This window comes from Taudactylus pleione, unplaced genomic scaffold (genome assembly GCF_031769625.1).
Source record: "Taudactylus pleione unplaced genomic scaffold, aTauple2 ptg000117l, whole genome shotgun sequence".
NCBI lineage: Eukaryota > Metazoa > Chordata > Amphibia > Anura > Myobatrachidae > Taudactylus > Taudactylus pleione.
In genome coordinates this window covers 209445-222230 of record NW_028284519.1, presented here as the reverse complement: position 1 = coordinate 222230, position 12786 = coordinate 209445, and the positions used below count along the sequence as shown (strand labels likewise).

Genomic DNA, 12786 nt, shown 5'->3' with positions numbered 1-12786 from the left:
CTTTCTAAAAGACGAGGAAGAAGCGGAATCGGAGGAAAAATGTAAACGAAGTCGTAGATTCACGGACTTGTCAGAGCGTTTACTGCTTCCGCCTGCGGATCTCGACTTGACACGTATAATGGGAGCTGATGATTCAATCGTGACGCCATGAGGTCCACCTGAGGACATCCCCACTGACGTATCAGCGCGTTGAACACATCTGGATGAAGCTGCCATTCTGACTGGTTCTCGGCCCACCGGAGGATCTGAGTTACTTCTCGCATAGCCATGCGACTCCGAGTCCCTCCTTGGCGGTTGAAGTGAAGGCCGTCGCGTTGTCGGACTGAACTCTTACCGGACGAGTCTTTAAAATCTCTGTCTATCAGCGCATTGTAATTCGCTCTGAGTTCCAATACATTTATGGGCCACTTCTGTTCTAGAGGGGACCATCGACCCTGAAAGTAATAATCAAGGACTACTGCTCCCCATCCTCGAAGGCTGGCATCCGTTGTTATTATGATCCAGTCCCACACTCCAGTCTTCTGCCTGCTAACAGATTGTTGGATTGTGTCCATCAAAGAAGGGCTACTCTGGTAACCGGGCTCAGACGGATCTGTCGATGTAGAAGCAGATGAGACCCTGACTCCTGTGTTAGCAGGTCCAGCTGAAATACCCTGGAGTGGAACCCGCCAATCTGTAGCACTCCGCAAGCAGCTACCATCTTCCCCAAGAGATGCAGACAAAGAAGCATTGACACCTTCTTTGGTCTGAGGACCAGTTGAACCAATAACCGGATATCCCTGTTGGAAGAAAAATCCTCCGTGATTTCGTATTCAATATCATGCAGAAGTTTCTGGGACAGACTGAGATTCGACTTCTTGAAGTTGATTATCCAACAGTGTTGGATTAGAGTGTAATATGTCAGTAAGGCATGATCTGATAGAATAGACACCGATGGAGCCTTGAGTAACAGGTCGTCCAAATAAGGGATTATGTTCACTCTTGATGACCGAAGGAGAGCGATCATGACTGACATGAGTTTGGTGAATATGCGGGGAGCCGAGGATAACCCGAACAGCAATGCCCGAAACTGATAATGATCTTTCAATATGGCAAAAAGCAGAAAGGTCTGGTGTGGTTCCTAGATGGGAACATGGAGATAGGCATCCTTGAAATCCAGGGATAATAGGAACTCCCCTGGTTCCAAGCTCGCTATGACTGACTGCAGAGACTCCATTTTGAAACGATACATCTTCAGATAGAGGTTCAAGGTTTAAAATGGTCCCTGACCGAGCCATCCGGCTTGGGTACTACAAACAGGCTTGAGTAAGATCCCATACCTCCTTGATGTTCCGGAACGAACACAGACGATACCACTAGAGACTGGATAGCCTCCTGTAGAACCCCGTCTACAGGTGTTGGCAGACTTGTAGAACCGAAGTGGAGGGGGGACTTCGAAGTCTATTCGGAACCCCAGGGAAATTAGTCTGCGGATCCACGGGTCTGTAGAGGTCTGGTAGTTCCAAACTTGTTGAAAGTTCTGCAGATGGGCTCCCACTGCAGAAAGTACCAGGTGGGACGGAAGACCGTCATGCCACCTTTTTTTTTTTTTTTGCTGGTTTAGGCTATGGTCTACGTGCAACCGTGTGTGGGCGACCTCTACCCCTGCCGTCTAGGTTGCGTGGGAGCACCTCTGGCTCTACCACGAAAGGAATGAAACGAAGATCCATTGTAAGATCTTCTGGGGGTCGGAGCAGTTGACGGGAGGAAGGAAGACTTACCCCCCGTGGACTGGAATATCCATTTGGCTAATTCTGGGCCAAAGAGCATATCACCAGTGAATGGTAAACCCTCCACTGCACGCTTAGATTCTGCATCCGCATGCCAAGCGCGCAACCAGAGGGCTCTGCGCCCCGAAATAGCAGAAGCGGATATGCGAGCACTAATCTGACTGATATCTTTTGAAGCTTCGCCCAAGTAAACTGCAGACTCACATATGTGTTCTGCAAGTAGACTTAACTCTGCTCTGGAGGTACCAGAGTCCAAACCGGTAATCAACTGGTCAGCCCAGCAAATCACCGCCTTGTTAACCCAAGCGGTAACAAGGGTGGGTCCAAGTTGAGCACCCGCTGCAGTATAAATAGATCTTAGCGTTGTCTCCAACTTACGATCCAAAGGATCTTTTAGTACTGAGAGTGCTGTTTTCTTAGAGAGACGGGAGACGGACGCATCTACTGGAGGAGGCGTTTCCCACTTGTCCATCATGGATGATGGAAAAGGGTAGCTAGACGGAAACTGGCGCGGAATTTGGAACCGTTTATCCGGTTGTTTCCAGGCCACTGAGAGCTGCTGTTGAAGTTGCTATGAGAACGGAAAAACCACCGAGCTCTTTATTCATGAAATAATTCACACTCCTGGGATGCAGGAATTACATCCTCAGGTAAATTCAGTGGGTTTTTTTTTTTTTTTAACCGCCAAAATTAGAGATTCCACCCCGGGAGAAGTGGACGCCAACTCCTGAGAGGTACCGTCCTGTAATGTGTCCTCCAATTCTCCTCTTCTGTATCCTCCATAGTGAGGAATTCTTCATCCGACTCCTCTGACTGGAGAACAGTCACAGTACGTGTGTCATGGAGGGTGCGGATGCCGCTATACCCATAAGCAGTACCAGGGTGTCTAAAGACTTGGTTAAATCAGCCACCTAGAGAGGCTGAGATCTACGTGCCTCAGCTAACTCTGACATTAAATCAGTCATTACTCCTACATTGTCAGCGGCCCATGGAGGAGCAGGTGTGGCCGTAATAGCCATCGGTGGATCTATTGCTATACAAGCATCACATAACGTGGATCCAGCGGCATGCAGCCTGGATAGTTTGTAGTTACACTTAGAACAGAAACATCTTTTGAGCCGCTTTTGTTCTGTTTGACTAGGATACACACAGTCACCCAGAGGTACACCAGAAGTGAATTAGAAATAAAACAGAAGGCTGGTTGGGACACAGAGGAAGAGGTACCCCCTCCCACAGATTAGATTCCCTGCACTTACACCCCAGTGATTACTCACAGCCTCTTGCCAGGGATGTAGTCAGGAGAATCAGCCTTTTGCATGTGCTGCACCCTACCTATAATGGAGAGATGCAGGCAACAGTGGGTAAAACAAACAGCAGCCACGCTGTTCTCACAGCCGATGCCGCGTAAATGGGACAGGGAGCCCGCGCTGTTAAGCTCCGCCCCCTTCCTCAAGCCCACAGGGGCTCTAATATGGCTGCCACACTAAGTAATAATTTCCCCCTGCAAGCCCCGCTGTGCTCAGCAGCGGGGAGATGCAATTCAATGAGCAGCGCTGTAGCCGCCGTTCAAGCCCCGCTGAACAGGAGCCTCCAGCCGCTCAGCAGTGGGAAGAGGGGGAGAAGCTCTATTACCAGCGCCATAGCGCTCTCTGCATCCCGCGCTGGCCGCGGGGCAGGAGACAGGGGATGCGCAGGTGATTTACTCACTGCGCTCCCCGGACGGCTTCCCTCCGAACAGCACTTCCGTCTTGAGGGGGAGTCACCTGACCGGCAGCCGCTTCTGAAGACTGCCCGGCAGCCCGGCTTTGTAAAAGTGCTGTGTGTGTGGCGGTAAGGAGCTGTCAGTGCTTTTAGTATAAGCACTGTGCACTCCTTCCTGCCTTCTATTAAGGACAGGGCGCCAGGTACCCGGACCCCATCTTTAGAGAGGTGGCGAAGGGTACCTAAAAGGTGTTAAAAAAAGATGTTAGAAAATAATAAAACTAATTAAATAAAATAAGTGTGTTGCTGGAGCACAGCAGGTTGTGACCAGCTCCGTAGGCACATTTTCTAAACTGAGGGCTGGTGGGGCATAGAGAGGGAGGAGCTTCACACTTCTAAATTATTTAAAGTGCCGGCTCCAGCTAGCCACGCCTCTATACCCCAGCGTAAGCACCTCCAGTGTCCCCTAGTGGATGAAAGAGAAACATACATATTTGAGTCTTCCAGTCATTACTTATACTAATGTTCAGTTAGCAGAATAGACTTTTATAAACATATAAAATTAACCAAAAATTAATTAGCAAAAGAAACATATTGCTAGAATTGAGGCAGGAATATAAGTAAACATGTTGTACCTTCACAACTGGATGACCACCAGTAACCGCTTTCACAGCTCCGCGACTCCCCTCCGTCTCATAGTGCGCTCGATGGTGAGTCTTTGGCTGCACCTCTACCTTCAGCTCACACTGTCCGTAATGGCTGGGTAAGGGCCAGTCTAATGGAGGCAGAGATGATGTCCTGATGTAAAGGAGAAAGAAGTTATTCTAAAAACATATGTTGGCTAATGGCACTAGGCATTTGTACAACACAATCACTCCATAAAACATTATCTTTCTACCTTTAGTCAATCTATAAAGTAAGAAGAGTTGCTGGCATACAAAACCTTCGATTATACATCACGGATCGTCTGACATGACCAGCAGCACTTACAATGAATGTAATGCTGGGTACACAATACACGATATATCATCCGTACAGTAGACGAACAATATATCGTTCAGTGCATCTGGCCATGTGTACACACTGTATGTATGACCGCCGGCCATTAGGCCGGAGGTTGAATTCCCAACGCCAGCAGCACGATGGGTGAAGATCCCGACAGCGGAGGTACGTAGTCTATCCCTCCCTTAGGGGTGCCTAACCCTAATCACGCCCCCCCAGTACCTAAACCTAACACTCCCGGGGGGGGGGGGGGTTGGGCGGGGGAAGGTGCCTAACCCTAACCACCCCTTACCCTAGCCTAACCCTAAGTCCACAATGGGTATATCATATCATCAATAACACTTAACTAATGTTACAAACTATCAACACTTGTACATTGAAAAGTTTCTTGGATAGTGTCTTGTGTGCCTGTGTGCACGCCTGTATACATGGACGTCTGTATGTGTGGATGTATATAGGGGTGCACATACATGCATTGAAATGACATCAGTGTATACATTTTTCCTGTCCCCTTTCTCTATACTCAAGTAATTCCCATCATCACCAATTCATAAGGGGAAGATGTTAATCCAATAAACTATGTTGTGGATCCCTTTTCCTTCCCACTTTCATTCATTATTTATTTTTGATGTCAGTTAGTGAAATTGGGACAAGACAAACCAAATACATCAAGCTATGATCAACATCATGCAAAAATACACTTGCAATATTAAAAAACTCAATTTCCCATGAGGCAATGAAGGGTCACATGGTGCATATGGTAGATAGAATAGGATATATGGGGATTGGATTTTTTCATTCATTATAGAGGTCATGTGACAGAGCTATATATACCTTTTATTAGGGACTATGCCAAAATGTACTACATGATCGGCATCGTTCAAGGAGTAATTTGATGCCAATCACGCTCCTTATGTGGGCTACGGATTGCCGTGCCACACTTTCACAAAGTCAGCCTGACAGAACTACATGTCACCTGCGACAGGTAGTTGCATGTCATTGAACTTGCGATCATGAAAGATGTAAGTGAACAGAAGACCAGTATCAGGTAGGGTCAAAACAGTAAGGCTAGATATGAGTCAGCTTCCCTATGTAGCAATAGACGATCGCAGGGTTGCGCAACATAGACAGAATGAGTATTATAAAAACTACAATTCCCAAGCCGCAAAACAGTCACATGACCGGGACAACATAGAAAATAGACTACACAGCCCCTATACCTTTTAACATTACTGTTATACATCTCAGATAACTCAAGCATTAACAACAATGGACAGGATAAAAAAGGAAGTGTTTTATGTGGCAATAGATTATACACATAAATGCGTATATTAGACTGACAATGAAGTCAGATATAAACTACATTTCCCATGAGGCCATAGGCTTAGTCAGTCACATGACTAATATGACATAGGGAACAGACGATTACAGTCTAATGGAATAAAAACCTCCCACCAACAAACGGATTGGGAGCTTACCAATCAATCAAATCAACAGGACCAATGAAATGCTGGCTAAGAGTATTAAACCCAGCCATAACGAGTGCACTGTGAGCTTCCTGTGAGAAAGCCCCCGGCGAAACACGCGTCAGGCACTGCTCCACGGGTACCTCTGTGCGCACAGAGGACCCTTGCACCACCAGACCTGTGTCCACTGGGACCTCACAACATACAACTATCAGGTACTTTGTTCTTATTTTCACTGCTCTCTCACTAGCTTAGGATCCATGCTAATACCCTGCAATGCACAGCAACAGGGCAAAGCTGTGAACCAGAGCTAGCAGCAGAAGCAGTCTTATGTTTCTTAACTGTGCCATTGCATAGGGACTCTCATCTCCAGTCTGATATTTTCATAAGACTGGAGAAAGCAGATCCCAGTGTATCTAAATGCACGGATACTGCTTTTCACTCTGTACTAGATACATTACTACAACAATACTTACCTGAAAAACTAATCTCCCAGTTAAATGAGGGACGCCTCACCCAATAAATCAATTTTGGACAACAGGTCTGGTTGAAGGTGCTAATTTTTAAATTGTGTGTTTTTTTCACTTATATATTTTTCTATTTGCACTTATATGTTCGCCGATATATGCTCTTTTGCATATATAAATCACTTAACATGTTTTTTCTTTTTTAAAAGAGGATTGTTTTCCTTATTGATATATGCTTCTTAGCATATATAATCACTTATTAACACATTGTCTGTTTTTTTCAAGGACCATTATTTCTTAGCATTTCAGTGAGATATTAAGTCTATGTCCCCTACACAATAGAGGACGTGTACATCAAAAATTGACAGATCTTATTTATCAGACCTAGTCTAGATTTATCAATCGCTGTATCCTATTAATCAACATTCTTCTCTGGACAGAAATCATATCTCACTGTCAATTTATTGTATCTCATTTCTCTGGTATTTCATTGGAGGATATTTGTCCTATGATTTAAATAGCGTGAAATTGTCTATTCAATATCTTTAACATATATATCTTCTACATTAAGTCAATTTTCTCTAGGTATTAATATTTTTTGTTTTACTTTATCTTATGTTTTTTTGAGGTGTTTGATTATATTCAATGTGAGATACTAATAATATATACAGAAACCATATAGGGATGTATTGAATGCCAACACCTCCCTCTTTATCTCACAAAATGATATTTTATCTATTGAACCTGTATGCTCTCACAAAATTGTGATTACACTATATACTTTTAAATGAAATATAATAAAGGTTAAATATTAATATAAGAGGTGTGCCCCACAAAAGAGGAGTACTTTCTTCTTTCCCTTTTTTTCTAAGCTCCTACTAGTGACAGAACACAATTTGTGTGATCCATCATAACTTTTTAGCATGATTGCTTTACACGTAAATCAGTTGAACTGTATTCCACGTGTGCCTCTGCACTAGATATATGCTTAGTAGGCTGTTCCCAACGACATGACTGACAGATTTTACTTTAGTAGCGGACTGTTCTCCCTACACCCTATGATGCTGGTATGTGGATATTCTGACACTTGACCCATTATTGTGACCCCAGAAATAACTTTTGTAGAAGCTTCTGTAATCCCTACAGAAGTTTCTGGCGATTTATCTCTAAAATGTGGGTCTAGTGGAGGAGGCGCAGCTTGCAATGATGCAAACATACATCCACTAATAATGCTAAATGTTATTTGCCTCATCCCTGTGACATCGACAAGTATCTTGTAATCCAGCTCCATCAGCTAATGATTGTACAGCTGGAGGTAAACTTGCAATGAGTTCTTTCCTCGCACACCCAACAAAGTAAAGTATTTGAAAGTATTCGATATCGAAAGATAGAATAAAATTCCACAGGAAACCAAACTTCGTATGTTGTATCTATTGACATGTGCTTGGGCTTTACAGGTTTAATGGAAGTCAACATTTAATGAATCAAGATTAAATATCTTCTTAGCAGTTTTGTGAAGAATTTGCATTAGGATTTGGTTTCCTGTAATACATGCCTACCTGAAGGGAATATGAAAATCTGCTCTTTCCTCACCCACCCAAATTCAATAAATCATTTGGAAGTATGATAAAACAGCTGGAGCCAGATCCTGCCTACCACACTATTAGAATAAGATAAAGGATTCCACATATGTCCTTGCAGAAGCAGGTAACCATTTTAAGCACACTGACATGTCTGTTCCCTTGAGTCTCCTTCTCTTTAGAGGTAACGGGGATGTACATAGATCCAATAAAACAGCAAAAGATTAGGCAAATCATAGTTTAACATTTTTTTAAGTGTTTGCCTAGTCTAAGATATGAATGAACGTCTATTGAAGAATAAGCATTGCACAGTGAGCACCCTTACCCAAGAGATGAATAAGCATTGCACAGTGAGCACCCTTACCCAAGAGATGAATAAGCATTGCACAGTGAGCACCCTTACCCAAGAGATGAATAAGCATTGCACAGTGAGCACCCTTACCCAAGAGATGAATAAGCATTGCACAGTGAGCACCCTTACCCAAGAGATGAATAAACATTGCACAGTGAGCACCCTTACCCAAGAGATGAATAAGCATTGCACAGTGAGCACCCTTACCCAAGAGATGAATAAGCATTGCACAGTGAGCACCCTTACCCAAGAGATGAATAAGCATTGCACAGTGAGCACCCTTACCCAAGAGATGAATAAGCATTGCACAGTGAGCACCCTTACCCAAGAGATGAATAAGCAATGTGCAGTGAGCACCCTTACCCAAGAGATGAATAAGCATTGCACAGTGAGCACCCTTACCCAAGAGATGAATAAGCAAGTGCAGTGAGCACCCTTACCCAAGAGATGAATAAGCATTGCACAGTGAGCACCCTTACCCAAGAGATGAATAAGCATTGCACAGTGAGCACCCTTACCCAAGAGATGAATAAGCATTGCACAGTGGGCACCCTTACCCAATAGATGAATAAGCTTTGTGCAGTGAGCACCATTACTCAAAAGAGGATCAACCTTACCCAAGAGATGAATAAGCATTACAAAAGCATCTTTACACAGGACAAAATAAAAAATATTCTCCTCTTCAGACAATATGCACTTTTTTAAAAGGTTAAGTATGGAAACCTTGTAGTGATCTTAATAGTTATCAATGTTGCTATAACAAGAGATATGGTAAGAACTTACCTTTGTTATCTCTGTTTCTACGAAGTCCATAGGGTCCACAGGGTTGACCTTGGGGTATAGGTTGGGAACCAAATCCGGGCACCACGCAGTTAAAGCTTTTAGCTCCCAGGATGCACTTGGGTCCACTCTCCCTATAACCCCACCCCCAGTCAGAGGCACCTCAGTTTGTAAGTAGCCAAAGGCCGGAGGAGGAGAGAAAAAGAGAGAAAACTGGAACACTCGATAACCATACTCACAGAAATGGGAGACGGAAAACCGGTGACCAGTCACACAGCCCATTTGAAGCCAGGTGCGTCAGGGCGGGCGCCCTGTGGACCCTATGGACTTCGTAGAAACAGAGATAACAAAGGTAAGTTCTTACCATATCTCTTGTTTTCTACTTCAGGGTCCATAGGGGGTCCACAGGGTTGACCTTGGGGATGTCCCAAAGCAGTTCAACCAAGGGAGGGGACGCTCCTGTGCTGAGAGGAGAATCCGCCGCCAAAAAGGAAGCATCCTGAGAGGCAAAGGAAAACAATGCCTAGAACCTTAAAAAGGTGTGGACAGAAGACCACGTGGCCACCTAGCAAGGCAAACCAGCCAAGGCGCCACAGCGAGCCACCCACGAGGGTTACATGGCCCGAGAAAACACAAGCAGCAACAACAGAAAGGCCTACCCATGGGTAGGCCCCTGAAGAAGACATACGAGGCCGTCCAGCCAACATATGGCCATAGGCCGGCCATCCTTTCCTGTTAAAACCAGAAATCTCAGACCACCAATAAGGAGTCCGATTTCCGTCAGGAACTTGAATGGATCACATAAATCCACAGAGGCCGGACCACAGTCAATGAGGCCACACCAGCCGAGAGGACTGGGGACTGAATGGCCGCACCATAAGTTCCAGAATAATATGGAACCTGAAAATCACTAAGAAGAAACACAGGGTGAGAGCAACTCACACCCTGACAAGATGCCCTCCAGAAGAGGGAGCCACCTGAGAACGCTCCCAATTCCGACACGCACCTGGTTGATATAAACTCCCTGATAGAAAGAGAAAGCCAAAGCAATAGACCATGTAATGGCTATCACAACCAGCGGTTCCATTAACTTTCCCCGGAGTTAACGAAGAACCACTACTAACTCCCAAGGAGTCTCTAGGGAGGACAAATGGAGGCATAATCCAGAAAACACTCCAAAGGATGAACTGGATATCAGAGCGGAGCAATTCCATATCCTAATCATACTGACAGTGTAGAGATCTGCCCTGTCAGGAAGGCCAGGCCGAGGGTGAAACCCAAGCCAGCCGGAAGGAATCCCAGAATATCTGGAAATCCTGGACACCAGAGGATCGTATTGATAGGTATAATACCATAAGAATTATGGCTGCCACAGTTTGTGGTAGGTCCCAGCAAAAGCTGATCCATGTGCTCTAATCATTCCAACGATGACAAAGCCAGGGAAGCCGTAAGACCACTGTAGGGACGTAGTCAAAGACAAACGACCCAGGTCCAAGGCAAACCGCAGGACCCTGAGACAACAGGTCTGGGCAGTGAAGCATCAGGAATGGAGTATCGATGGAGAGACTCCGAAAAACCAAGTACCCCTGACATCTGGGGCAATCAGGAGCCACCAGCAGGAAAGCATCTCTGTCTCGATTGAAACACTTCCCTCGAGGAAGAATGGAGACTGGAGAACACAGGTACGCAAATTGAAAGAACCACTTCACCGACAAAGAGTCACTAAAGGTTGCTTCAGAATCCCCAGCGTTGGAACGTAACACCATAGTGTGATAGAGTCAGAAGGCCATCAGTGTCACCTCAGGAGGGCCCCCCCCCCCTGCTCACCAGGAGATGAAACCTCTCTTGGGGAAGAGACTAGTCCCCGGGATGCACGTCGTGACGGCTAAGGACTCCCGCTTCCCAATGGAGAGCACCTGAAATGAACACTGTCGAGATGGTCGGGAGGAGACCCTCAGACAATGTCCGAATGTATGACATACCTGACATTGCCACCCAACGAACAGTATTGCTAAAAAGGAAGCCACTGTTCTGACCCTGTCGGACTGAACTTTTTCAGGTTCACCGGGAAACAAGGGCTATGCCAGAGTGAAGGCCCAAGACAGGCTAAAGTTCCAACAAGTTAATTGACAGGGTGGAATCGACAGACATCCAATTGCACTGAAATGGATGCAAACCAGATACTGTCCTTAGCAAAGAATACCCTGGACAAGATGGTCATAGTCACCCGAAAAGGGACCGACTTGCCTCCGGGGAGAGCAGCATGGTTTGAACAGTGATCAGACAGAAAAAACTTGTTCCATCTGGAGATAAGCCAGTTATGGAAAGGCCTGGAATGGAACTAAGCCCATTCCACCCTTCCAAAGGCAGACACTGAATAGTGAACCATGCATCCCAGAGTGCAAAGACATATGTCGACTGCGCAGACATCCATGTACTCCTAATGGAAGAGTGGAGATGCCGTCTTACGCCAGAAGAATTCTCAGCTTCTGAGAATCCAGCAGGGCTCCTAGGTGAAGAATACCCAGAGAGGGATGCAGGGAGGACTTTTTCCCCATTGATTAAACGTCTGCACCCTGAAGAAGCCACAGTCAACCTGACCCGGCTGTAAAGTACCCCGGCGATCCTGCTAAGAGCAGGAGGCCATCCAGGTACAGGAGCATTGGGATATACTGAACAGAAGAACTGTCAGAAAATCCAAAACGCTGGTAAACCCCTGTGGGGCTGAGAGCAGTCCCAACAGGCAGAGCCCGAAAACTCGCAAGTGCTGTGATACAGCAAACCTCAGTCCATGCTGAGGTAAGGTCTCTGTAAGTACCCGTAGGCACGCGTCCTGTATATCCAGTGATACCATAAAGTCCCCAGGTTCCACACATAGTATGATGGAGCATAGGGATTGCCTCCTGAGCCCAGGTAGCTTTAGGAACTGGTTCAGGGAAATGAGACAGAGAATAGGCCAAAGAGGACCATTCAGCCACCGCACCAGAAAGAAAGCAGAACAACCAGTCCCTCGCTGAGAAAGTGGGGATGGCCCAATTAGCTCCGCTTACCGCAACAACTGTATAGCTTTCTGGATTTGTAAGGCCCTGTTCCGAATAAGGGCCTGAGTACCATCACATGGAAATAGGCCGCCTGAGCAAAGAGAGTGCGTACCCTCCTACCCACGTAGCCGCGGCAACTAGACACTAGTACCGGGCAAACTGAGAAAATCGCCATCTCCCAGTGGTAGGCCTGTCTCGTCAGGCTGACGATATATCCGTAGGTTGAGAAGCAGGATCGGCTGGCAGTCCAGGCCTGCTCGGAACTGGATATGTCGGCCCTTGTAAAGGCCGACAGTCTATGAAGAAACAGACCTTTAGGCTGACCCAGAGGAGAAAAAGACTTAATAGTCTGAGGCCCTATAGTGAGCATAGCTGACGGCGGGAAATTTGTACTGCCACTGTCAAGATCAGGACCCAACAAGATATACCCTATAGATGGTATCTGCACCTCTGCATTCCCAGAGCGCAGCCATAGGGTATTACGGAGGATACCATCGCAGCCGGAACTCTGAAAGTTAGGAGCTGGTATCCAATATAGGCATGTCCACCTATGACAACTGCATATAGTACGTGAGTGACCAAATACATTTGAACCCCAGACGTGTTGGAGGGGAAAAAACATTACAAA

The 12786-nt window shown here is 45.9% G+C and overlaps 1 protein-coding gene across 1 annotated transcript in view; it reads right to left on the bottom strand.

The window, feature by feature from the left end:
• Window positions 1-12786, bottom strand: part of NFATC3 (nuclear factor of activated T cells 3) — a 215539-nt gene that overhangs the window by 96912 nt on the left and 105841 nt on the right. The window contains exon 3 of the mRNA XM_088471830.1: window positions 4106-4268. Coding sequence (XP_088327956.1) covers window positions 4106-4268 — 163 coding nt within the window. The remainder of the gene's footprint in view (window positions 1-4105; window positions 4269-12786) is intronic.